The 25,262-nt window shown below is 46.4% G+C and overlaps 1 protein-coding gene across 5 annotated transcripts in view; it reads left to right on the top strand.

Annotated features, from left to right (window-relative positions):
- The window catches only part of XPNPEP1 (X-prolyl aminopeptidase 1), a 58,287-nt gene extending 50,333 nt beyond the window's left edge, over positions 1 to 7,954 (top strand). For all 5 annotated transcript variants that reach the window (XM_043597467.1, XM_043597470.1, XM_043597468.1 and 2 more), the window contains 5 exons: positions 357 to 426; positions 1,312 to 1,485; positions 2,407 to 2,483; positions 3,660 to 3,758; positions 7,401 to 7,954. In XM_043597467.1, the coding sequence (XP_043453402.1) occupies positions 357 to 426; positions 1,312 to 1,485; positions 2,407 to 2,483; positions 3,660 to 3,758; positions 7,401 to 7,529 (549 nt within the window). In that variant the 3' untranslated portion in view covers positions 7,530 to 7,954. The remainder of the gene's footprint in view (positions 1 to 356; positions 427 to 1,311; positions 1,486 to 2,406; positions 2,484 to 3,659; positions 3,759 to 7,400) is intronic.
- Positions 7,955 to 25,262: the final 17,308 nt, after the last annotated feature.

Genomic DNA, 25,262 nt, shown 5'->3' with positions numbered 1-25,262 from the left:
ATGCCTGGCACAGAGGAGTCACTCGGGAAATGTTAGCTGGCTTCACCAGTACTTTCTCTTACTTTCCCAGGCTTTCTCGTGCTCAGAGTATATTGGAATGTTCATTACCAGGGAAGGATCTGTGGGATCGTGTCTCTGACAGTTCTCTTTTACTCAATTTAATTTCAAGATTTTCTGGAAAATTGGTCCTATGACCAAGCTTTTTTTCCACCAGATTTCTTTTTCTTTTCACTCTGATTTTCTCTGTGGTATTGCTAAAAGCCTTCAGAAGCAAGGTTTTCTGAACTGCTGGAAAACTACAGGACTAACACCTCTGTCCCAGTTCTGCAACACGCCCCCTGGGTTTTCTTTGGCAGGAATGCTTCACATATGTCCTCAAGGGCCACATAGCTGTGAGCGCAGCCGTTTTTCCAACTGGAACCAAAGGTAGGTGGTTCCTTCTGTCATGTGACAGGCTGGTTCTTGTTCAGACACCAAACGTGTCTAAATGTGAGTGGAAGAACATGTCCTTTCTTGTCGTGTCAGCCCTAGTCCCTTCAGGCCCGTCCAGGGCAGGTGGGTGTGCCGCAGGAAGTGAGTCTCCTGGACCCGCTGACTGAGCTCAGAGGGCCTCCCAGGGAGCAGGCTGAGGTTTGGGCTTGATGTCGGCTGTATACCTCTCTCCTGACCACTTCAGGTGTCGGATGACACATAAAGGTGGCTCCCAGGAGAGTGCAGCCGGGCGTGAAGGCCTCAGGGCCCAAGTGGAAGTTGGTGCAGCCTCCTTCTGCCCTGCAGTGCTGGGCCAAGGCCTCCTGGTTGGGATCCTTGTCGGGATTTATTTTACTGGGAACCTGACTTCAGATATATGCCAGTTTGCTTGAGGACCGATGGATGGGGCACTGGACAGGGAGTTGACAACACCTGGACCTTGAATCTTAGATGGAGCCTGCACTCATCTCCCTGGGCATCCCTTTTATTGCAGTCTGGTTTTAATCCTGAAACCTCCGGGTCCCAGAACTGGGAAGGGAATGTCCCTATCACCAACACCCTCAGCTGCTGCCGGCGGCCGTCCCCTTGCTGGCTTCGTGGACAAACAATCCTTAGGCTTCAGACTGAGCTCTGATTGGCTGGGGAGCGGCCCTCCTTGGGAGCTCTGATTGTTAGCTCTTCCTTGTGCCAGGTTGAAATCAGAACCCTCCAGTAACTTTTACACGCTGGTTTCTGTTTCACCTTCTGGAGCCAAACATAATAAATCTAATCTCTAAAGTGCTTTGCAAATTGAAAAAGTACTGGACAAATATCATCAAGTGGTTCTTATGTGTCTTTCAGGACACCTTCTTGACTCGTTTGCCCGCTCAGCTTTATGGGATTCTGGCCTGGATTACTTGCACGGAACGGGACACGGTGTTGGGTCTTTCCTGAATGTTCATGAGGGTCCCTGTGGCATCAGTTATAAAACGTTCTCTGATGAGCCATTGGAAGCAGGCATGATCGTCACCGACGGTATGTGTCCCTCTCACCCAGTGCATGCATGGATCTCTGAGCCTGTTTGAACACTCTCTGTTGTTTCTTATAATTAATTATTTTAAAGTAAATTAGATATGCTTTCCCCCTCTTGTCTCCTTGAATTAAGAACAACTTTTTATGATTATAAAAGTGACACGTGTTCATTTTAGAAAAAGTGAGATGGGGAGCACCTGGGTGGCTCAGTCGGTTAAGCATCTGACTTCAGCTCAGGTCATGATCTCGCGGTTCATGAGTTCGAGCCTTGCGTCAGGCTCTGTGCTGACAGCTCGGAGCCTGGAGCCTGCAGCCTGCTTTGGATTCTGTGTTTCCTTCTCTCTCTGCCCCTTCCCTGCTCACACTCTGTCTCTGTCTCTCTCTCAAAAATAAATAAACGTTAAAAAAAAAAATTAGAAAAAGTGAGACAGTGGAACAGCATATGGAAGAAAATGAAAATCATTTGTAATCCAGCCATCCATAGGAAATGCTACTTAACATTTTGATGTATTAGCTTTTGGTCTTTCATATGTGTATATATCTTTTTTCTAATCATTCAGATTATACTGGACATAGTGTTTGTATTCTGCTTTCTTAATGTACTTCCTTTTCCCACGTCATTAACAGATCTCTGTGAATATATTGTAATGCGTGCATCATTATGGCTTATGAATATGTGCTGTGATCTCTGTGGTGGATCCTGTTATTGTACTCAGGGACTTCAGAACCTTCCTTTCTGTTCCTCGAAGACCTATTGAAAGTGGCCATGTGGGAGGAGGAGGCATCTCTGGGCTCTTGGGCCTGGATTGAGGGGACTGTTCACCTGTTTCCTCTCCCCCTCCAGGGTGGGGATGTCATCCCAGGAGTGGTCATGTGCACGTTCATCATGGGCTGCTTCTCATTTCTGGGTTTGGTGTCTTTTAGAGCCAGGGTATTATGAAGATGGGGCTTTTGGAATTCGCATTGAAAATGTTGTCCTGGTGGTCCCTGTGAAGACCAAGGTAGGTAGTTATGTATTTATTTATTGTAAAATTTTCATTATTTCCTAATGAGGGAAGATAAAGATGTTTGTTTTTGGAGCCAAGAGTGTGCCATTTTGGAGCTGAAATGGAGCTTCCTTCCCATAGTGGAGAGTTTCCTAGAAATCACTCTCCTCTGCAAAGCCAAAAAGAAAATTCTTCATGAACTGGGACCCAGAACTGGAATGCATGGAGCTCCAGGCAGGCCCCTGCTGGATGTGATTTGGGTCTGAGTTTGCTAGAGGCAGCTTCTTGTCATGATGCTTCCTCTACAGGGGCAGGGGGTGGGGGAGGTGCTTATTTAAAGGCCCCTCCCAGACCCCAGACCCAGAGCTGGGGCCGGGAAACTATATTTTCAACAAATTCCCTAGATGATTTTTATTGGGTAAACCTGAGGAGCCATGAGTTATACTGTGGGTCAGGCCCCACAGACTGGCGAGAAGATAGGTCCGGTGCCCTGCAGAGGACGGGCTCCTCCTTCTCCCCATCACTGTTACAAGAGGATGCTAGGTGCTAGGCTTTACCTAGAAGACCTGCTTACTCCTCTTCTGTGAGTGACTGGAAATCAAACAGTTGGAGAGAAGTGGCTTCTTAGGCCTGCAGGGATCTGCATGTTGAAGTCACTGTCTGTGAGAGTGACCTCTCTTCTCACTCCCAGAGGCCTTGCCAGGAACAGAGACCCAGCATGCCCTCAGGTGCCGTGGCCGTTCCATACTATGTAGGATGGACAAACCTGTTATGTGTCACCTGATGAGACTAGCAGGTCAGGACAGGCCACGCGGTTAACTGTTAAATAAAAGTGGTGTCGGGCACTTATACGCCGTAGAGTCTTGAGAACCAAAACCAGTGATGCCCCTCATCCAGACACTGCCATGTTGTTTCCTTACTTCTCCATCACCGTGGACATTAGCCTGTGGACCTGCTGCTGAGAGCCCCTCGGCTTCTGATGGCTGCTGTTTGCACGGTGGAGCAGCTTTTGGACAGTCACGTCAGCTGGGTTCATCGTGCCTCCTGGGCCGATTGAAAATGCTGTGACCCCTTCTTGGTTCCCAGTCACACCTGGCCCTGAGGGGTGGTCCTGGCTGGTGGGAATGACCTCATGGTGGTTCATTGTGAGAGGGAGATGTAAAAGCTTTTGTTTTCTTCTTTTTCCAACAGTACAACTTCAATAACCGGGGAAGCCTGACCTTTGAACCTTTAACTTTGGTTCCGATACAGACCAAAATGATAGATGTGGATTCTCTTACAGACAAAGAGGTAATGAGGGTGGCTTGGAGGTGACAGAGTGGAAGTGGGGGTGGGGAGCTACCTTATGCTCTCTAGTCTGTTCTCACTTTTTAATTTAGAGGTCTGTGCCACCTGAGTCTGAAGATTCTAGGTCTCCTATGGTCTGTAGGTGTTTTTCCTGTATTTGTTGGCTCTCCAGGTAGGGGTCCTCCCTGCACTATTGTGGGGCTGTAAGCTTTCCTGAGCGGGAATAATTTGCCATTGCTTTCCATGAGGGCAGGAGCCATATCTGCGCTGAGGCGTGTTTAGCAAACCATGGGCCATGTGTCTCCCCTATGAGAAGCCAGATGGGTGGAAGGGCCTGTTGGCCATTGCGCATACCAGATTGTTTTCTAATGTTGAATGAAACATTAAGGGCATGAAAAGCAAAATCTATTATCATATGCCCAGTTTCCACACAGAAAGGAGAGAGGTGGTAGCTACTATTCCGGTCACTCTGGGCTGTGAAACTTCACAAAGCTAGGAGCACAATAGTGCTCACCTATCAAGCTCAGAAGGAAACAGGTCTTGAAACCCCTTCAAGTCCGCTGGTGGGTCCCCAGGCCCACACGGCCAGGTGAGGTGACAGGCACCAGGACCTGGAGTAAGCCTTGAGGGATCAGGCCAGGTGATCAACATCAGAGCAGAGAGGGGTCAGAGACAGGGCAGGAATGGTCAACACTGGACAGACAAAACTGCTCCCAAGCCAGGAAGACAGAAGTCAGAAGGACACAAGTTCCAGAGCAGGGTAGGTGGTCAGAAGTCCCTGCAAAGGCAGATGACTGATGGGAGCCAAAGTCAGGACAAGTGTGGTAGGTTCTATAGGAATATGTTTTTATCACTCAAAGGAGCCACTGACCCCACTCCAGGGACCTTGAAGTGCCTCTTTAGGCATCCTCAGTGGTGCACACCTAGGCCTCATGCTCGGCCCTGGAGAAAAGTGCCTCAGGCTTGAGGAGGCCCCTTCTATTAGACTGTGGGATGGAATTCCTGCAGCTAGAAGCCTCTTCTGCCTCATCCAGCTCACAGATGGGTGACAGAAAATGTCATCTACCTCCTGCTTAGTGTGGACATCTGTGCTTAACTGTCAGTGCCCTTGACCCGCCAGACATTCCCACTCGCAACACCTAAACGAGTCCTACTGATGTGGTTGTAGAGGGTGCTGGACAGGACATAGCCTGTTAGCAGCAATGTCAGCTGTGTCTGTGGCGGGAAGAGTCCCTCCAGCATTGCAGGGGTCTTTTCCAGCCTCTGCAGGGGATGGCTAATGTGAAAGGGGACAAGAACACTAGGTGGGCATGGAAGCCACCCTGCTTAAATCCTTTGTGACCACAGGAGCCACTGTCTCTTACCGTGGCCTTGGGTACCGCTTCCAGGGTCTTAGCGAGGGACTGTTCAGTAATAAGTCACTTTACTCTCTTGGAAGACCAAGGCCGTGGCTTCCTACCCTGTACCCAGGGTTTGCAATCCTTGCTGTCTAGATAAAATGAACTAATCAGGAGGCATTTCTCCCAATGACATTCTGCTTTATCCAGGGAAATAGTGCATGAAGAAGGTTGAGTGAGACCATTCTTCTTTGAGGGAGAAAGAGTTTTGTTAACCTCACAGTCCACCCCATGACATTGGACGTAGACCAGTGGGTTTTTTTTTTTTTTTAATGTTTATTTATTAGAGTGCATGCGTGTGTGCACATGAGTGGGGCAGGGGCAGAAAGAGAGGGAGAGAGAGAATGCCAAGCAGGCTCCATGCTGTCAGCTCAGAGCCTGATCTGGTGCTTGATCTCACAAACCGTGAGATCCTGACCTGAGCCGAAATCAAGAGTTGGACATATAACCGACTGAGCCACTCAGGCGCCCCCAGTGGCTCTGTCTTAATCTGTGGTTCATTACCATACCTTGCATAGCCAATTCACTGAACTGTTTCTTCTGTCAATTTTTATAGGGCAGATAATATCTTCTTACCCTTAGATCATAAGCAAGTTTCCACAGATAACAGTAGATGTACTTAACATACCAGGCAGAGTACATTTATTATCTCTTTTGGCCAAAGAACGTCTTTCCATATACCACTTAATGAATCTGGGGCTTCGTTCTGCCTGAAGGCACAGTAGTACCCCACAACCAGATTCTGTCCATTTGGCTTTTAAAATACTTGGTCACGCCCTTTCCCCTCTCCCAAACAGACTGTCTTAACAATTACTTTAGGGGCTTTTTGGGTTCGGTCTTGCATTCCCATCACTTGTCACCAGATGGCAGCTGAGGACTTTGCTCGTGAACGTGGGCAGCGGCAGGTTTTCAGGGCCTTAGGGAAGTTGGTCGGGCCTCACGGAGGCTGTGTGCTGAAAGGGTTTTGGGAGTTTCCTCCTGGCCCCGGGGTTGGCCGCTTTGGACTGCGGGCTGTCTTGTAGCCCTGCCCGGCCTCACTGCTGACCCATAGCAGTTGGCTGGCTGTTGACACCCTCCCCCGCTCCCCAGCTCCAGCAGGAGCTAGTAGATTCTTATCAGTGGGGAGTGGAGCCCTGGCGGGGTCAAAGCCAGGTGGCAATACCACTGCATCTGTGTGCCCATCTCGACCCTGAGCTGGTGTTTGGTACCTGGTGCAGACTGTAGTCCCTGACGCCTGTGCTTCTGTAACACCACTGCCTCCCCAGGTGGTGTTTGGCTTATTACAACAACTGCATGGTGGTGGTGGTAGTCTCTCCAGCCTTGCTGTGTCTGGTCAGACCCACTTCCTGGACAGTGGAGAGAATGGGTGGCTGTCCTCTGGGTAGAACTTGCTTCCCTCCAGCCTTCGCACCGCCCTGCCCCAGAGGGGAGAGTTCACCCTTGTGTGGCTGCAGAACTTTGGCCCTCAGGTCTTGTGGATCAGACCTCCTTCCTCCTTACGTCTTTTAAAAAATCTCCTGAGGCGGTGGCCACATTCAGTTGAGTGTTGGAAAGTTGAGCTCCCCACCCCACCCTGTGGCACCACAGTCCTTGGCCACCCAAGGTTTTGGGTTCATCTAGACAGCCACGCTCACAAGACCCACGTGGGCTCAGCTGATTCTAGTTTATTCAGCTTTGTCAGCGGACTTAGGACAGGAAAGCCCGTGTGTTGGTGGGACACCTTCACGTGTGTCTCTTAGCAGGAATCTTAGCAGCCATCTAGGGTAAGCACCCTTCTCCTCCGCTGCCACCCAGAGGTGGCCCAGGTGTACGGGAATGAGGCCACATGGGTGAGTGAAGGACCCACCAGACCCCCCTGCCCATCCCTCTTATGATGTCCTGCGCGTATGGCTTCCAGGGGTCCTGTTGAGAGGATACCTGGTTACAGGTTACTCTGCATGCACTCAGGGAAGCCAAGGCCGTGACTTGCTCTCAGGTGTTTACCGTTCCTTCAGTCATTGTCCACATGCTGTATGTAGACTGTTCTAGGCGCATTTTACCATAAGCGATGTGGCCTTGTCCTGTCGATTTCCAGGGAAATAGAGCACAAAGAAGTCACTTGTCCCTGAACGGGGTGGGGGGGAGTTTTGTGCATCTCTGCTCTCAACTTGTGATCTCCGCACATGGGCCACGCCTCTCCGTTTGCCCGTTTAGCCTCTGGGAGAGGTGTGATGGTGAATACCACATTCTTCTTTCTCCCCTCTTGCAGTGCGACTGGCTCAACAACTACCACCTGACCTGCAGGGATGTGATCGGGAAGGAATTGCAGAAACAGGGCCGCCAGGAAGCCCTCGAGTGGCTCATCAGAGAGACGCAACCCATCTCCAAACAGCGTTAATGCCTCCCTGGTTTTTGTTTTTGTAAAATGCTCTGAGGAAGGGAAGAAACCTGGCGGATCCCTGCCATCTGTCCCCTTCCCTCTCCTTCCTTAGTTCCCCTTTTTACTTTGAGATTCTAAGAAGAACTGAAAATCTTCTGATCCTCTTTGATATTTTCTTGCAAACACTCAATCTTTTATGATTTTTTAAATTGTTGAGAACGAGCCGAGAATAAAATTGCTGCACCAGAAGGAGGATCCGCACAAAGCCAAACGCCGATGCGGGGAGATGCCCTGATCAGCCGCAGTGAGTTGTCTGGCCAGTGATGGTGAAGCACTGAGCGCTTGCTCTGGGGTGGCCAAGTTTCAGGTGCTAGTACATTATTCATGATCACCTTGATTCATGAGACTGTATTTATGATCAGTGAATAAAATGTCAAAATGTGCTTTGTCTCGGCTGGCTCTTTCCTCACAGCACTGTCCACGCTGCGTGTTAGGCGAGCTCATCTCCAGGGCTGGTGGCCTTTGGGGCAGGCGTTTTCCAGATAGACGGTCCCCTTTGAGGAGTGATCCCTGGCCTCCGCACATATTGTCTGACTTAATTGTTAGCCTCTCTTGCTTTTCTCTAGGAAATCCAGTGTTTTGGTGAGTATACTGTCGAAAGTGAGTCTTCCATGGTCTACCCTGTAGCATACGTTGTGTGGTGTCTCCCCCATAGCGCCTCAGTCCTCATGTCTCGTCACTTGTTCACAGTGTTCTGTGGCAAGTGCCTGCAACTCCCCGTCCTTGGGTTATCTCTCTCTCTCTTTTTTCAAAAAAATTTTTATTTATTTTTGAGAGAGAGAGAGAGAGAGAGACAGAGTGCAAGCAGAGGAGGGACAGAGAGAGAGGGAAACACAGCATCTGAAGCAGGCTCCAGGCTCCGAGCTGTCAGCACAGAGCCCCACACAGGGCTCGAACCCACGAACCGTGAAATCACGACCTGAGCTGAAGTCTGACGCTCAACCGACGGAGCCACCCTGGTGCCCCAGTTGGGCTTTCTCCTGCGTGGGGCAAGCTTCCCAAAGTCTGCAGAGCTAATGCCCCCAGGGCCTCAGACCATCGTGGTTGGGCATGGGAGGATAGACCTCTTCAACCCTTGGCTGGGATGTCTGGGGTGTCGTCTATACTGTTACGGGGTTGCTCAGCAGGATGAAGCCCCACTTCCCACCATGGTAACTTGTTCTAGGACCCTTTATTTTCTTCCTTTCCTTTGGTTTGACTTTCCCTTTCTCCCACCAGCATTTCCTGGGGCCATCCCCCAATAAACCATTGACATGCATGCCCTTGTCTTAGGGCCTGCTGTTTGAAGGAACAACTTAAGACACAGGCTGGAGATACAGCTACTAATCTGCTCTATATTTCCTCCAACTTCTTTCTTTGTGCTCAGTACTCAGTAACATGTAGGATGAATATATGTGTATGTAAGAATATGTATCCAGAAACTAACATAACTGTGTGTCAATTATACTTCATTTAAAAACAAGTGAAAAAAAGAGATAACCGTTTCCAGTCTGAATTTAACACTGAACATTAGAAATGGAAACCTTTTGAATTGACAGTGTTGTGTGCATACAACCTAAATGTAGTTTTTAATCTGTTAGAAAATTGAAGTTGTGTTTGTTTTGATGGATTAATTAGTAACTTCCAAAAGTATGTCTTCCTCTTCTCTACTATCAAGATGAGATTATCAATCCGAAACTCGAGTTTAAGTTCTCTGAAACTGAGGAAAGTTTTTTTAATATGTGAATATTTTCTGCTTATGAATTTATGATTTTAATATCTGAGAAATGTTATAATTAACCTCCTTAATCATAAGAAAGAAAATGTATATGCACGCATGTGCACACATACACACATCATGCACAAACATTGGGTCATTCTATACCTATTGTACAATTTGCTTTTTTAACTTGGGAGTATATCCAAATTGTTTTTCCATATTAGTGCACATACATCTGATTAGTTTTGATTATGTCATTGTATGGCTGGTTCTTTTTAAAACTAGTTTCATTAAATCTTAAACCATATCTTGGATTTGGATGGCTTTGAAAGATGAATAAATATAAGCATATTCGGACATTTCACCAAAGCGTGGTTGGCAATGTCTGTTACTTTCTCCAGCTGGGGAAACAGAAAATGAAATGAGCTAATCTATTTTTACCATTCAGAACCAGGGTGCCAGCCTAGGAAGTTTCACTGATAGGATGGGCCGAAATTGACAGAATGTCTGAAAACACTTGCCAACATTTCCAGTGTCCCTCCTCCCGTCTTTTCTCTCGAGGACCATTGATTCCAACGTGCAATGTGGGAAAAAGCAAGATACATGGCTAGTTCTCAGGTTGTATTTGTGATGTGGCTTCCCAGTAACAGGATGTATTTTGATCCACCAAAGATCAACTCTTAATTGTGTTTGTTTCACACATACAAACTCCTAGTTCTATGTCCCATAGGATTGGACTTGGAAGAAGTTTCTCCTTAAACGATAGGATGTATTAATCATGTTTCTCCTCCATCATCCCTGTAAAAGTCAGAAGACCTCCCCTTTAGGACTCAGACTGTCGTCTCCTCCGAGACCCTGAAGGTTTCCCTCTCTCAGGAAGTGGGAGCTGTGAATTGCAGTTGAGTTGGAGTTTAAACAGACCGTAACTCAAGTGTGACGGCAACTCCACCGTTTGTTCATCGGGCTGTTAAGCCTGTCACTTCCCAAAGCAGCCTCAGAGCAAAGTTTGATTTAATTGGCTCGAGCCCAAGAAGCAAAGTTTCCTGGTGCCGGGTGCCTGGAGCGTCCTGCCTGGATCTTCATGTCTTGGCATTAAGTCCAAGAGACAAGATGAGGTGAGCTGATCCCAGAAATCTGGAGAACCAGAATAAAACCAGTGTGCAAGTGTTCAGAGGGAAGAGGAGCTAAAATGTGGATCAAAGGACTCTTTTTTTTTACTTTCAAATACGTGATAAAAACAAAAAGGTTGGGTGTAAAAACAGGCAGCAGGCTAAATTTATGGAATAATTCCTGGGAAGCTGATTTTCTTTTTCTTGCTCAGTTTATCCCCTGGTGAAGTTTAATGTACAAGGTAGTGAGGATTCCAGGAAGGGAACAGATGTGGAGCCGACGCCATGGACACCCCAGGGGCCGGCTTCCCTCTGATAAAATAAATCCATCCACGTCACTCGAACTGTGTGAGGGGCCTGTCCACCGCCCAGCCCTTAGCGCTTGTGCAACCTGAGGGCCCGTCCTGGCATCCAGCTGCCTGACACTCACATCCTTCATTTCCCATCAGATAGGAGTGAGCAATTGTGCAAGGAGGCAAGGTTGTACCTGCGAGCCACGAAACACGTTTTGCCCTTGGTGTTTCCCCACAGGTGGGGGGTTTATTCTGCAAAGACCGGAAGACTCAGCAGGAAGCACGTTGTGACCCCTTCCATGCAACAGCTTCAGTGCTGTTGGCTCCTAGGGGAGAGGCAGGGGGGCAGTGGGAGGGCTGGGGGCGGGGCTTGGCAGTTAAAGCCCGTACTGTGGTTGCTGGGTGTGAGAGTAGTTGGGAGTACAGAGTAAGGATTAAATACACAGGATCGGCATTTAAAAACAAAAATGCAGATTTTGGTAAGGTGGCAGTTATGGTATAGGTTTTGGATCTCCCCACATCACTCCATAAAAACAGAATTTGGCTGGGATAGCAAAACTAAAACTCCTGGATGAGATCCATGCCAGATCTAGGTGACAAGCCCCACAAACCCTGAGTACGAGCAGGTCATCTGGTAGACCCAAGAACCCCCAAATGATGATCAGGAAGTTGAAATCGCAGTGAGCCAATTCGGGAGCGGCCGCTGGAACTGGAGGTGGTTTGCACACCCCAGTGGGTGAGTGGGAGGGACTTGTGGTGAGGCCTGCAGGGGCTGGAGCAGTCAGTGTCCCAGGAACTTCTAGGACAAAGTCCTGCACTGAGGAGAAACTGCTGGGGACAGGATCCCAAAGGAAGCGGTGCAGGTGCAGGAGACACAAAGGAAAGCAAAGGTCCAGTCAGAGGGAACAGAGCCAGGACTTTGAAGGAAGTAAGTGCTGTATTTTTTAACACTTCACAAAACCAACAGGAAAGGAGGCTCTTGAGCCCTGAATGAAGCTATCCTAGTTCAAGTCTGTTCCAGAAGTTCAGAAAAATGCATTTCAGCTAAAAATGGGCAATGGGGAAAAAAAGATTAAGGTAAAGAGTTCTTGCAAACTTGCAATTGAAAAAATTTTTTTAAATGTTTGTTTACTTTTGAGAGAGGGAGAAAGAGAGAGAGAGCGAGCATGAGTAGGGGAGGGGCAGAGACAGGGAGACACAGAATCTGAAGCAGGCTCCAGGCTCTGAGCTGTCAGCATAGAGCCTGATGCGGGGCTCGAACCCACGAACCGTGAGATCATGACCTAAGCCAAAGTCGGAGGCTTAACCGACTGAGCCACCCAGATGCCCCAAGTGTTCTTGCAAACTTAAAAAGAAAAATAATCTGCAGGATGACCTGCCTACAGTGATACCACTTTATCATGACATGCTCCTAAAACAGATGAAAACAAAAATGCTTCAAAACATATCTACACATTTAAAAATAACATGCAAGAACAACATAAGACAGAATTAGAAAAGATGAGAAATTGAGAATTCAGGAAAGAAGTAGAAAAAACAATTGTTTAAATATGAAGGATCACGGGGGCCTGGTGGCTCAGTCAGTTAAGCATCTGATTCTTGATTTCAGTTCAGGTCATGAGCTTGTGGTTTGTGAGATCGAGCCCCTCTTTGGCCTCTGCACTGATAACTTTGAGCCTGCTTGAGATTCTCTCTCTCTCTCTCTCTCTCTCTGCTCCTCCCCTGCTCTCTTTCTCTCTCTCTCTCTCTCTCTCTCTCTCTCAACGAATAAATAAGCATTTAAAAAAATGGAGACACCAGAAGGAACATGGCATGCATGAATAAATGCAAGAATGTTTCAAGATCAATAGAAGGTGAGTAAGGGAAACAAAAAGCAAAAACAAACAAATAAAAAGGATTTAAAAGAAAGTGATAGTTATAAAAGACAGGGAAAATGTAACATTTATGCAATAGGTTTCCCCAAAGAAGAAAACTTAAGCAAGAAAACTATAGAGTTCTAGAAAACTTTCCCAAAAAACCTCAAAAAGTTTGAAAGTACACATGGAAGAGGAACACCCTAAAACTGAATAAACAGACCCAGGGTGACCAACAGGACATATTGTAATAAAGTTATTCTACTTTATTTATTTATTTATTTATTTATTTATTTATTTATTAAATTGTTTTTTTTTTAACGTTTATTTATTTTTGAGACAGAGAGAGACAGAGTATGAACAGGGGAGGGGCAGAGAGAGAGGGAGACACAGAATCTGAAAACAGGCTCCAGGCTCTGAGTGGTCAGCACAGAGCCTGATGCGGGGCTCGAACTCACAGACTGCGAGATCATGACCTGAGCCGAAGTCGGACGCTCAACCGACTGAGCCACCCAGGCGCCCCAAAGTTATTCTACTTTAAAGAAAAAGAATGAATCCTTTATATTCAAACAAATGATCCAGTAACTGAACAATAGAAAAAAAATGTGATATTTCCATCCAGAATTGTTCCCGGTGACACTTGAGGTCAAAAGTAACATGGGGTTGTGGTCCCAAGCCTGTTCATTGTAACTCAAGACTCACCTTTGTTTTATGTGTTTTTTTGTGTGTCAGATGCGAAGGAGGTAGGAGGTACCCACCTGCATCCTGTGCCCTGTGATGAGGAGGGCTCACAGGAGAAGTGTTAAAATGTGATTTTATTGGAACACAGTGTGGAGGTTCCTCATGAAATTAAAAATAGATCTACCCTATGACCCAGCAATAGCACTGCTAGGAATTTACCCACGGGATACAGGAGTGCTGATGCATAAGGGCACTTGTACCCCAGTGTTTATAGCAGCAATTTCAACAATAGCCAAATTATGGAAAGAGCCTAAATGTCCATCAACTGATGAATGGATAAAGAAATTGTGGTTTATATACACAATGGAATACTACTTGGCAATGAGGAAGAATGAAATCTGGCCATTGGTAGCAACGTGGATGGAACTGGAGAATGTTATGCTAAGTGAAATAAGGCAGAGAAAGACAGATATATGTTTTCACCCATGTGGATCTTGAGAAATTTAACAGAAGTCCATGGGGAGGGCGAAGGGGGAAAAAGTTACAGAGAGGGAGGGAGACAAACCATAAGAGACTCTTAAATACTGAGAACAAACTGAGGGTTGATGGGGGGTGAGGGAGAGGGGAAAAGGGGTGATGGGCATTGAGGAGGGCACCTGTTGGGATGAGCACTGGGTGTTATATGGAAACCAGTTTGACAATAAATTATATTTAATATAAAAATGTGATTTTGTTTTATGATTTTATTTTTTAAAGTTTATTTATTTATTTATTTAGAGCAAGGGAGGGGGACAGAGAGTGGGGGAGAGAGAGAATCCCAAGCAGGCTCCACACTGTCAGCACAGAGCCCAGTCCAGGGCTCAAACTCACAAATCGTGACCTGAGCTGAAATCAAGAGTCTGGCATTTAACCGTCTGAGCCACCCAGGTGCCCCAAAATGTGATTTTATTTTTATTTATTTTTTTATTATTCAAAAAAATTTTTTTTGATATTTATTTATTTTTGAGACAGAGAGAGAGAGAGAGAGAGAGAGCATGAACAGGGGAGGGTCAGAGACAGAGGGAGACACAGAATCCGAAGCAGGCTCCAGGCTCTGAGCTGTCAGCACAGAGCCCGACGTGGGGCTCGAACTCACAGACCGCGAGATCATGACCTGAGCCGAAGTCGGATGCTTAACTGACTGAGCCACCCAGGCGCCCCAAAAATGTGATTTTAAAGAGGAGCTGAAACTCGTGTGTGTGTGTGTGTGTGTGTGTGTGCGCAACATGCCCCACTTTTTTAACATCCACAGCTGATTTCACATGAAAGAAAAAACAAAAACGTGCATGGGCCGAACAAACATGTGGGTCCTGAATTGAGTTCTTGGGCAGCAGTTGTGTCTTCTCATTGGATGCTCAGCTCCAAGACAGGCCAGGTGACTGCTGCCGATCGAGGGGACAGCTGCACCCCGGGTTCTGCTCTGCTCATCTGCTCTCTCCGAGAGGCCATGCTGCAAAAGACACACAGGGTCCCATGGCTGAGAATCTCTTCCTAATTGTTAGTGTGAACATCCTTTTATTTTTATTGTTTTATCATTTTTTTGTAAAGAGGTAGACCAGACCATAGGAAGAAACTGAGGTCAGAGCGAAGGCCCAGACGAGAGCCACACCAGTTCCTGGTCTCCTGGCTCTCGGGGCCAGGGCTCCTTCTACTGCGTCCCCAGTGCCTGCCCTGCCAGCAGGTACGGCTGCCGCAGGCTTCAGCCTCCCTGCCGGACCCCCCTCCTGTCCTTCATCCTTCCAATTCTTGCCTTCTTCTGAATCTAGTTCAAGTCCCACATGTCTCTCCACGAAATGTTTCCTGACTGCTCCAACTGAACGTCCCTGCTCTAAATTTCTTTCTCATTTACTTTCTTCACAAACTGTGATGGATATTTCCTTCTTAAAATTGAACTTTCCCATGTCTCTCCAACTAGACTTGTAGCTCCTTGGGGTCCAACACCAGCCATTGCCAGGATAGGGCACACAGTAGGTACTCAATCAATATCTATTGATTGGTGGAGTGATATGAAGACATTCTAAACACATTTATAGGAGAGTGAATGACAGGAGTGAGTTGAATTTGGTCCCACCTCTTATTAGCTGGTGTGGGGCAAATTATGTATCTTTTATGTATCCTGATTGTCATCTGTAAGTGGAGATGATATGATATTTACTGTTAGCATATTCGTGAGGACTATGTGACAAAATGTGCACAAATCACTTAGCCTAATGCTAGACAGCTAGTAAGTACTCAGTTAGCTGGGACATATGTATTTTTAAGCAGAAGGTGAGATACCCATTTTGTTTTAAATTCTCTGTTTATTGTCCCCCTATTTCTTCCTTCTCTAATTTTCTCATATCATTATTATTTTTTAAATTTAATTTTTATTTTTTTAAATTTACATCCAAATGAGTTAGCATATAGCGCAACAATGATTTCAGGAGTAGATTCCTTAGTGCCCCTTACCCATTTAGCCCATCCCTCCTCCCACAACCCCTCCAGTAACCCTCAGTTTGTTCTCCATAGTTATGAGTCTCTTCTGTTCTGTCTCCCACCCTGTTTTTATATTATTTTTATTTCCCTTCCCTTATGTTCATCTGTTTTGTCTCTTAAAGTCCTCATTATGAATGAAGTCATATGATTTTTATCTTTGACTAATTTCACTTAGCATAATACCCTCCAGTTCCCTCCACATAGTTGCAAATGGCAAGATTTCATTCTTTTGGATTGCTGAGTAATACTCCATTGTATATATACACCACATCTTCTTCATTCATCCATGGATGGACATTTGGGCTCTTTCCATACTTTGGCTATTGTTGATAGTGCTGCTATAAACATGGGGGTGCATGTGTCCCTTCAAAACAGCACACCTGTGTCCCTTGGATAGATGCCTAGTAGTGCAATTGCTGGGTCATAGGGTGGTTCTATTTTTAGTTTTTTTGAGGAACCACCATACTGTTTTCCAGAGTGGCTGCACCAGCTTGCATTCCCATCATATCATTATTTAAAAAAAAAAAAATAATAAATGTTACTGTTTAGAACAGTTTTAAATTTACTGTGAAGACAGTATTCCTTTGGTTCCCCTATTATTAGTTAAAATTTTTTTCATGTTTATTTATTTTTGAGAGAGAGAGAGAGAGAGAGTGTGTGTGTGTGAGCAGGGAAGGAGGAGAGAGAGGGAGACACAGAATCTGAAGCAGGCTCCAGGCTCTGAGCTCTCAGCACAGAGCCCGACGCGGGGCTCAAATTCATAAACTATGAGATCATGACCTGAGCTGAAGTCAGAGGCTTAACTGACTGAGCTGCCCAGGTGCCCCGGTCTCCCGGGGCATTATTATTAACATCTTATTATTATTATTATTATTATTATTAACATCTTACATATTATGGTGCATTTGTCACAATTAACGGAATGATATTGATGCATTATTAGTAACTAAAGACCACAGTTTATTCAGATTTCCTTAGTTTTTTACCCGATGTGCATTTTCTGTTCCAGGATCCCATTCAGGATATCACACTACATTTTGTTGTCGTGTCTCCTTTGGCTCCTCTTAGCTGTGTTTCCTGGACTTTCTTTGTTTTGGAGTGCTCTAGAGTGTCCCTCTCTTGGGATTTTTCTCATGTTTTTCTCACGACTAGACTGCGGCTCTGGGTCTTGGGGAGGAAAACCACAGAGCTAAAGAGTCATTTTTCCTGTTGCTGTTGACTTTGGTCACCTGGCAGAGGTAGTGTTCATCAGATTTCTCCGTTGCAGTTACTCATTTAACCTCCATTCTGGACTGTACTTTTTGGGAGGAAGGCACTATGTGTGGTCCACTAAGCTCTGCACAGTTTTCTCGAAGGTGGACTATCTACATCACTTATTTAGAATTGTGCACAGACGATTTGTCTCTGCTCACATTAATTCATTTTTTCAATTATTTCTTCATATCCGTGTTGACTTGTGCTTTGGTTTATAACTAATACTTCTTTATTTTGTTGCTCATATTGTTCCAGCTTTGGCCATTGGGAACTCTTTGAGTTGGTTCCTTTGTCTTTTTGATACAGTTCCCTGTGTGTGTGCGCGCACGCGCGTGTGCGTGCACGTTAAGCATGTTCTTACTTTCTGGCATTACAAGAAGCTCCAGGCTCATCCGGTATATTTCTCGCCTTAGTTCTAGAATCAGCTGTTTTCCCAAGGAGTCCTAGTTCCTTTTCTTGGAGAAAGCGATTTAAAGCTACCATCTGGGCAGTAAATGGGTTCTTTGCTACTGAACTGTCATTGTAGGCCCTCTCCGCGGAGAGCAAGGAAACCCCGAAATGTGTATGCTAACCCATCTCTCTCTCTCTCTCTCTCTCTCTCTCTCTTATCTATTTACCTATACATTTCTATATGTAACCATCTGTGTCTCTATTAAGCTAGACATGATTCGTGCTAGGGTTCGCTAGCTCTCGTCCATGATCACCTCTCCCTGCTTCTCTGGAAGCTTCCTGCTCCACCAGTGAGAAACCCGACTCCCACAGTCCCCATCCATTTACCTAGTTGTTCGGTTCTGATGCACATGTGTGGCAGTATTAGCACTGTGCACCTGTGCGGAAATCTCGAACAACTCGGGCACAGTGTTCACGTGCAGTTCTTTTAGCTTTGGTTTTGCAGACGCCACTCATTTCCGAAGTGACGTAAGTCAGCGCCCTTTCCTCCTCTCCCTTTAGTGAGCTTGTTTCACACATTTGAGTGCCGTTAGAACGCCTGGTCACAGACTGAGTTCCATCCTGGGATTCCCTTGACCTCTTGAATGATTTTTGCCAAAGTGCACACAGTAAGATTCACTCTGTGCTGTATGGTTCCTTGGGTTTTGTTGAATGAATAGTGTCATGTGTCCACACTTACAGTGTCACACAGAATAGCTCCACCACCCTGAAAAAGTTCCCCGGGCTTCACCCATTCAGACTTCCCCCTCTGTCCCACTCTGACGGCACCCAGTGATATGTTTACGGTCTCTCTAGTGTTGACTTTTCTAGAAGGTCGTATAATTGGAATCATATACTATGTAGGTTCTTTCAGATCGGCCTCTCTAACTCAGCAATATGTAGCTTTATCCCTGTCTTTTTCTGACTTGATAGCTTATTTCTTTTCATCACCAAATAATATTCCATCTTATAGATACACCGGTTTGTTTATACATTCACCTGGTGGAAGACATCTTGTTTTTTTCCTATCATATTTGTTTAATAAAAGGGAAAGTCTTTTTTCTTTCTAAGGGGATTTTTGTTTTACTTTTCTATTACAGAAGTAGCATGTGAAAGGCAGAGTACTATAGTGATTAAGAACATGGTTCCAAATCACATGGGACCATATAACTAGCTGTGAGTCCTTGGGTGAGAGCACAACTTCTCTGAGCCCCTGTTTCTCCTTCTGCAAAGGGAGATTAGTGGCGGCCTCTCCCTGTCCTTTGGTCATGAGGATTGAGTGAGGAACTCTCATAGAGCATGTCCGTGAACGTGAGCTCAGCGTGGACGCCCGTGACTTCCACCCAGCCCGAGAGATTTGTTTTTGAAATTGCAGTTTACTCAGATATAATTCCCACACTGTGCGATTCTATAAACTGAGGTTTTGATGCTGGTGATCTCTCGACCTCCCCAGAAGGTATCAAAGAAGGTTTTCACACAGAGGCATTATGACTCTAAGGTGCATCTTCATGTTTGAGTTGTTAGAATGGAAACAAACCTCATTATAGAAAACTTGACCGAGCCTGCTCGGGTGATCTGGGGCTGTGGTGAAGGAGGCCCTTGGAAAAGGGGTGAGTGGGACATGTCTCCTCCACCATCCCATGCTTTCTTTCCTTCCTCCCGGGGTCAGAAGAGTCTGCAATTTGCCCGGGGTCATGGTGGAGGACATACATTTTTGAACAACACAAACATTTCTGAAGAAAAGGAAGAATCCTCCAAGGAGATGCTGGGAGAACTATAAGGGTGGGATCCTGGGGTTTCCACAGTTGAAAGTGTCACACGCGCCAGGGGTTGGGTGGGCATTACTCTGGGAGGCAAGCATTGCGACTTTCGTTCAAGCCCCTGCGGAGTGGGCCCAGTGACATCCAGGCCCTCCTGTGTGTTCCACCAGCAGATGGCAGTGTGGTTCTTCAGAGACAGCAACGATGGCCAGCCTCGGAGGAAGTGCATTGGATTATAGATACTAAGAAAGGCCTGAGGAGGACCCTCGTGTTCTCACACAGCTGCCACTCAATGTCCTTTCAGAATCCATTGTACCCAGCCCACGTCTATGCGCAGGAATGCAGGTAGAGTTCACTTAACAAAGATGGACTGAAACGCCAGCTCCGATGGGACCCTTAGCTGGGTGTCATGGGAACAGAAAGATGCCTGCCACGGGGCCCCTCACAGACCATGTACTTTAATGGAGACACATGTCCTAACGTGACTACAGCACAGGGGACTTTATAATGTAAGTAGGACAGGCAGGAGGTTTCTATAGAACCTCTCTAAGGCCTCCCTAGTGCTTGGTCCCATCCGGACATCCTGTTCCTATCTCAGGCTTCCTGGGTAGTGCGAGCCCATCTCGTTAAGGTAGCGACCTCTGCTGGCCTCTGCTAAGGTGGCTTACCATACTAGATGCTACAAAATCACCACAGTTTTGCTTTCTGGCCTTTTTTTTTTTTTTAAGACTTAACTTTTTTACAGCAGTTTTAGGTTCCCAGCAAAATTCAGAGGATGGTACAGATATCCTGTATACCCCTGCCCCAACACATGCACAGCCTCCCCCACTATTAACAACCCCCCCACACAAGAGTGGTACATTTGTTACAATTGATGAACCTATATTGATGCATTATAAAACCAAAATCAATCGTTTATTCCATATCACTCTTAGTGTTGTGCATTCTGGGGGTTTGGACAAGTGTGTAATAACATGTATATTCATCATTATGGTTGCGTACAGAACTTTTCACTGCTCCAAAAATCCTTTGTGCCCCAGCGGTTCTTCTCCCACCCCTCTGTCCCTGGCAACCCCTGGCTTTTTACTGTCTCCATATTTTGCCTTCTCCAGAATGTCACAGAGCTGGAATCACACGGTGATTCTCTGCTACGAAGGAAATTAAATTTGCTATGATCATGGGTCAAGGAACAGCATGTACAGATGCAAATGTAGATGTTCTAGCTGTTCTTTGGCAGAGAGGTGACCAACAGTGAGGTACCAGGGGGTAAAAATACCCACACAGAAAGTGTACATAAAGTGAAAGGAAGGTCATTACCTTCTACCCCCCCACCCCACCCCAGTGGGCGAGTGCAGAATTAGAGGGATATGTATATGAAGTGGACCTGATGCTAATTGGCAGAAATGCTTTCATTGCCTTATGAAGCAAGGTTCATTAACTAAAACATAATGTTCAGTGTGACTTTAAAATACCTGGGACATAATGTCTCGTGAGGCAGATATGCAGTGGAGTTATTTATATGCTTACACTTCAACATGTTAGCTTATTGTATTATTGAAAACCAAATCCACTCTGGGAGATTCAAAGTGCTTCTATTTGACTTCTTTTCAGAGAACTTCATACTAAGTTCGATACATTCCCTTATGAGGTCATCTAATCCCTTTCTCTTTCTTGTTAGCATCAGTTAGTATCACCCAACCCTGTCGTTGAGCATCTATGGGAAGAAATAATAGAACATGTCTCTACTACTGAAGAATCTGTGATCTGGAGGTAGGGCTTATTGGGCCGATGTATGGCCCCATTACATATGTAGTAGAAAATGCACTCGCTGGGTTCTCATCTGTAAGAATCAGAAATTGACTCCATATTTAGGGGAAAAAAAGCGGAGGGAGAAGAGGTTTATGGAGGGTTGTTGGTGGCACGGGTGTTGGGAACAGTTGGCATCAGAAGGATGCACTTCTGTGCTGAATCTGACCTTCAAACATTCTCCCTGAATTAGCACTGCTCAGCCAGCGCTCATGGTACCAGGAACAAGTATCTGACCTGTGAAGCCTGGATTGCCGGCCTGCCTCAGGGGGCGGTGGAGAAACAACGTGGCCCCTTGACTTCTGCTAATAGAGGAGGGAGGGTGTGGTGGCAGGTGCTGGACTTACCTTCTGCCAAGGCCTTGAGAGGTGGGAAATGTTCCCAAACAGGAGATGGAGGAACAAATGGAACGGTGGGTGTTGAAGGCTGGATAGCCAGCAACAAAACAGAGCTGCCCCTTGTTGACCCGGTAGCAAAAACAACCAACTATGGAGAAATGCTGATATATATTTTGCTTTATGCCATATAGAAGGTGTTTTAAAAAGTTACGTTTGTAAGGAATCCTATGTCAGATGCACTAGGATACAACCTACACCAAGGAGCTCTTGGTGCCTCCTTTTACAAACTAGTGATGTGAAACATGGCCTCAGATTGATTTGATGTGAGGGAGGATTGCCTTGTGATGGATTGTTCTGAAGGAGATTTAGCTGCATAAGTAACCGCACCACCGGTGGGGAAGGCAGGTCTGAGTTTTGCCTTGAAGGCCCCTCCCCTTCAGTAAGTAGATCCTGATGGAAGATTCCATCACAGGCTCCATAATCTCACCAGACAATTATTCTTTAAGAACGGGGCACTCTGAGATTCCCTTTTTTATTTTGTATTTTATTTCACGTTTATGCTATTGCCTTCATGGCTCCTTCAGGGCAGAGACTGAGCCTGAATTGTTGTTTTTAAGGCTGGATTCAAACTCCATCACAGCTGGTAGTGTTTGCAGCAGCACAGGTGATTTTCTTACTGTCAGTTAGTGTAGCAAGTTTTTTTTTTTTTTTTTTTTCCTTTAAATTAACTGAGTGCCTGCCATGAGGTCTCGCAGGCTCTTCAAGGTCCCGCTTCAGCTCTCAGGGCCTCCTGGGACACAGCACATGGCCCCTCCTCCTCTTTCCTGAATTCCCCGGGGGACTCCGAGGTGAGGACACTCAGACCTGACTTCACGTGGTCTAGCTCTGTTCTCCGGTCCTGTCCTGTAAGTGGGCTCCCCACCTTCTCCTCGGGTCCAGACTTCTGTGCTGCCTGACTGAACCTCATCTGGTCTGGTTTACAGAGCAGTCGACACTATGGAGTCCCGTCACTGTGTGGACACAGTGTGTGTGGCCTCCTCGCCTCCCCTTCCTCTCTCCATTCTCCTCTCAAGACAAGTAAAGACTTTCAGTTCTGCAGCTTTTCTGGGCACCACTGAGCGTCTGTGGACTTAGCTCTCTCCTTCCGCAGTCAGCCGTCAGAGGGGCCTTTAACCAGGACGCTCAGAGTCCTGAAGAGACTCTGCCCAGTAAGTCACAGTGCCCAGAACCCTGGAGTTCATTCACACCAGCAGGGCCCAGACCCGGGGATTTCCTGGCCCAGCCAAATTTCAAGGCCGTGTGATTTAGAGATGGGATTTGCGGCACAGGGGTAAAGACGAGTGTATCAACAATAAAACAAAACCAGAAAACCAACCAAACTTCAAGGACAAGATTTTGTCACAAAATAGGTGGAAGAACATTATTTCAGAATAAAGGTGGGTCATTGAACTTAAATGCATTTAATCTGATGAAGGAGTCATGGGATGGCCTTCACTTTTGTCATGTTGGGGGGAACGTATTATTGCCAATGCCCTCACTACACACCGCGCCGTGGGTGGTGCTGAATGGAAGAAACCTGGCCCCAAACAGCGCCCTCGAGGCCTGATGGAGAGACAGGACAAACACAGGTGGGGCTCATCTCTGCTGCTGGGGCACGGGCTCCTCTGGGTGGGGGGTTAGTGACTGAAGTGAGCGCAAGGGGCTTTGGAGCTACTCGTCATGTTGTGTTTCTTCATCTGGGTGTGGGTTTCTTTGCATGCCCAGGGTGTGAATATCCAGAGAACCATACACTTATGAGACATGGATGTATTACATTTGGATTAAGTGTTGCAAACACACACTTTGTCATTGTCTATGCTGGGCCACTAGTCCTTTGAAATCCACGGATCAAGTTCAACCTCTAGATTTGGTAGAGACCAACCGAGCCCCCGAGAGGGGAAGCACCTGTTCTGGGTGACCAAGCAAGTCAGTGGTCAAACTGGGACTGAGGCTTAGCTTGGAGACTCGTCCCTGCCTCAGGCATCTTAGTCCTTTAGTGACCTCTTCCCTTTTATGAAGTGTGCTGGCAGCTTTAGGGGCCCTGCTCCGGGATACTTGTTAGGTGACATGTGGAAAGGATGTTGCTGGTATCCTGTCCTCACCTGAGGCTCCTGAGTTCCCTCTGCTGACGAGCAACTTCTGCCCCATGAGTCTTCTGCTCACCACAGCTTCATTTGATTACTTCTCTGGAGAAGAGAGTTCTTCTCCTCCCTTTCAAGGCAAGCTCTTCTCCCACTTGGACCCTTGGGCTCTCCAATCTGATTTATCTCATTACTTCCTCTTGTATTTGCATTTTAATGCCCCCCCCCCCCCATAGGGCCTTTTCCTTTTGACTACAAATCTACTCAGTATTTTTTCCTCCTGAAAAAACAATCCCTTCCCCGGTTTCAATTAATGAGTCAACAGCTATTTACAAAGAACTATCCCTGCTCAGGGCGGGGCCGGTCTCACTGCCTCTCTAGAGATAGTCAGCATCTTCAGACTTTGTGAAAACATTGACTCCATATTCATTTTCTCCACTTCCTCATGTCCTATTTCCCTCCCACCCATGGTTGTCCGCCCTGTCCTCAGCGCCATTTTATTTTATTTTTATCTCGTTTATTTCAATTATTTCATGGCATGTAATGCAGCCAGGGTCCTTTCAGCAGGATGTACACTTGCTAGGTTGCCTGGGATGGCCCCGTCTTCCACTGGTTCTGCCAGTGTGATTACTAATAGTGTTAGTTACTGAGAGAAGTGTTTGGTTTGGATTGGGAGCTGTATGGTTGTACCTCCTCTTAGCAGCCATAGACAGTGGCCTCTTCCTTTTTCTCATTTGTGTGAATTCTTGTGTCCATTTTGGCAAAGGATGGGTAAGAATTCTGGCTTTGATGACAAAAAGACCTGAGTTAGTCTCTTTATTTTTTTAAACAGACCTGGGTTGAATCCTAGAACCTCATGCACAAGCTCTGGGCTTCTGTTTCTTCTTTTTTCTTTTTAAAATTTTTTTAACATTTATTTTTTTTTGAGAGAGAGAGAGAGTGTGAGCAGGGGAGGGGCAGAGAGAGAGAGAGAGAGAGAGAGAGGCACAGAATCCAAAGCAGGTTCCAGGCTCTGAACTGTCAGCACAGAGCCCGACTTGGGGCTTGAACCCATGAACCATAAGATCATGACCTGAGCCAAAGTCAGATGCTTAAACGACTGAGCCACCCAGATGCCCCTGGGCTTCTGTTTCTTTGTCTGTAAATGGAAGATGAAAGCAATGGTACCTCTCTCACAGGGTGGCTGCTGTGTTCAGGGAGGGAAGCATTTAAAGTGCTTGGTATTCCTTTTTAAAAAAATTTAAACTAACTTATTTTTTCTTTCTTTTTCTTTTTGAGAGAGAGAGTACGAGTAGGGGAGGGTCAGAGAGAGGGAGACACAGAATCCGAAACAGGCTCCAGGCTCTAAGCTGTCAGCACAGAGTCCGACGTGGGGCTCCACTCGTGAACCGCGAGATCATGACCTGAGCTGAAGTCAGATGCTTAACCAACTGAGCCACCCAGGCACCCCTAATTTATTTTTTGAGGGAGAGGGTGCAAGCGGGGGTGGGGTGGGGAGGGGAGGGACAGAGAGAGAGAGGGGCAGAGGATCAGAAGCGGGCTCTGCACTGACAGGCTGACAGCAGTGAGCCAGATGTGAGGCACGAACCAGGAGATCATGACCTGAGCCGAAGTCAGACGCTCATCTGACTGCGCCACCCTAGGTGCTCCCAAAGTGTCTGGCATTCCTGAAAAAGTTAAAAGTGGAACTACCCTACCGTCCAGGAATTGTACTATTAGCATTTACCTAACAAGTACAAAAACCAGTAATTTGAAGAGATACATGCACCACTGTGTTTAATGCAGCATTATTTGCAATAGCCAAATTATGGGAGTAGCCCAAGTGTCCATTGACT

Source organism: Prionailurus bengalensis, chromosome D2, assembly GCF_016509475.1.
Source record: "Prionailurus bengalensis isolate Pbe53 chromosome D2, Fcat_Pben_1.1_paternal_pri, whole genome shotgun sequence".
Classification (NCBI taxonomy): Eukaryota; Metazoa; Chordata; class Mammalia; order Carnivora; family Felidae; genus Prionailurus; species Prionailurus bengalensis.
Note: the sequence above shows the minus strand (reverse complement) of the source record. Positions and strands in the feature narration are given on the sequence as shown.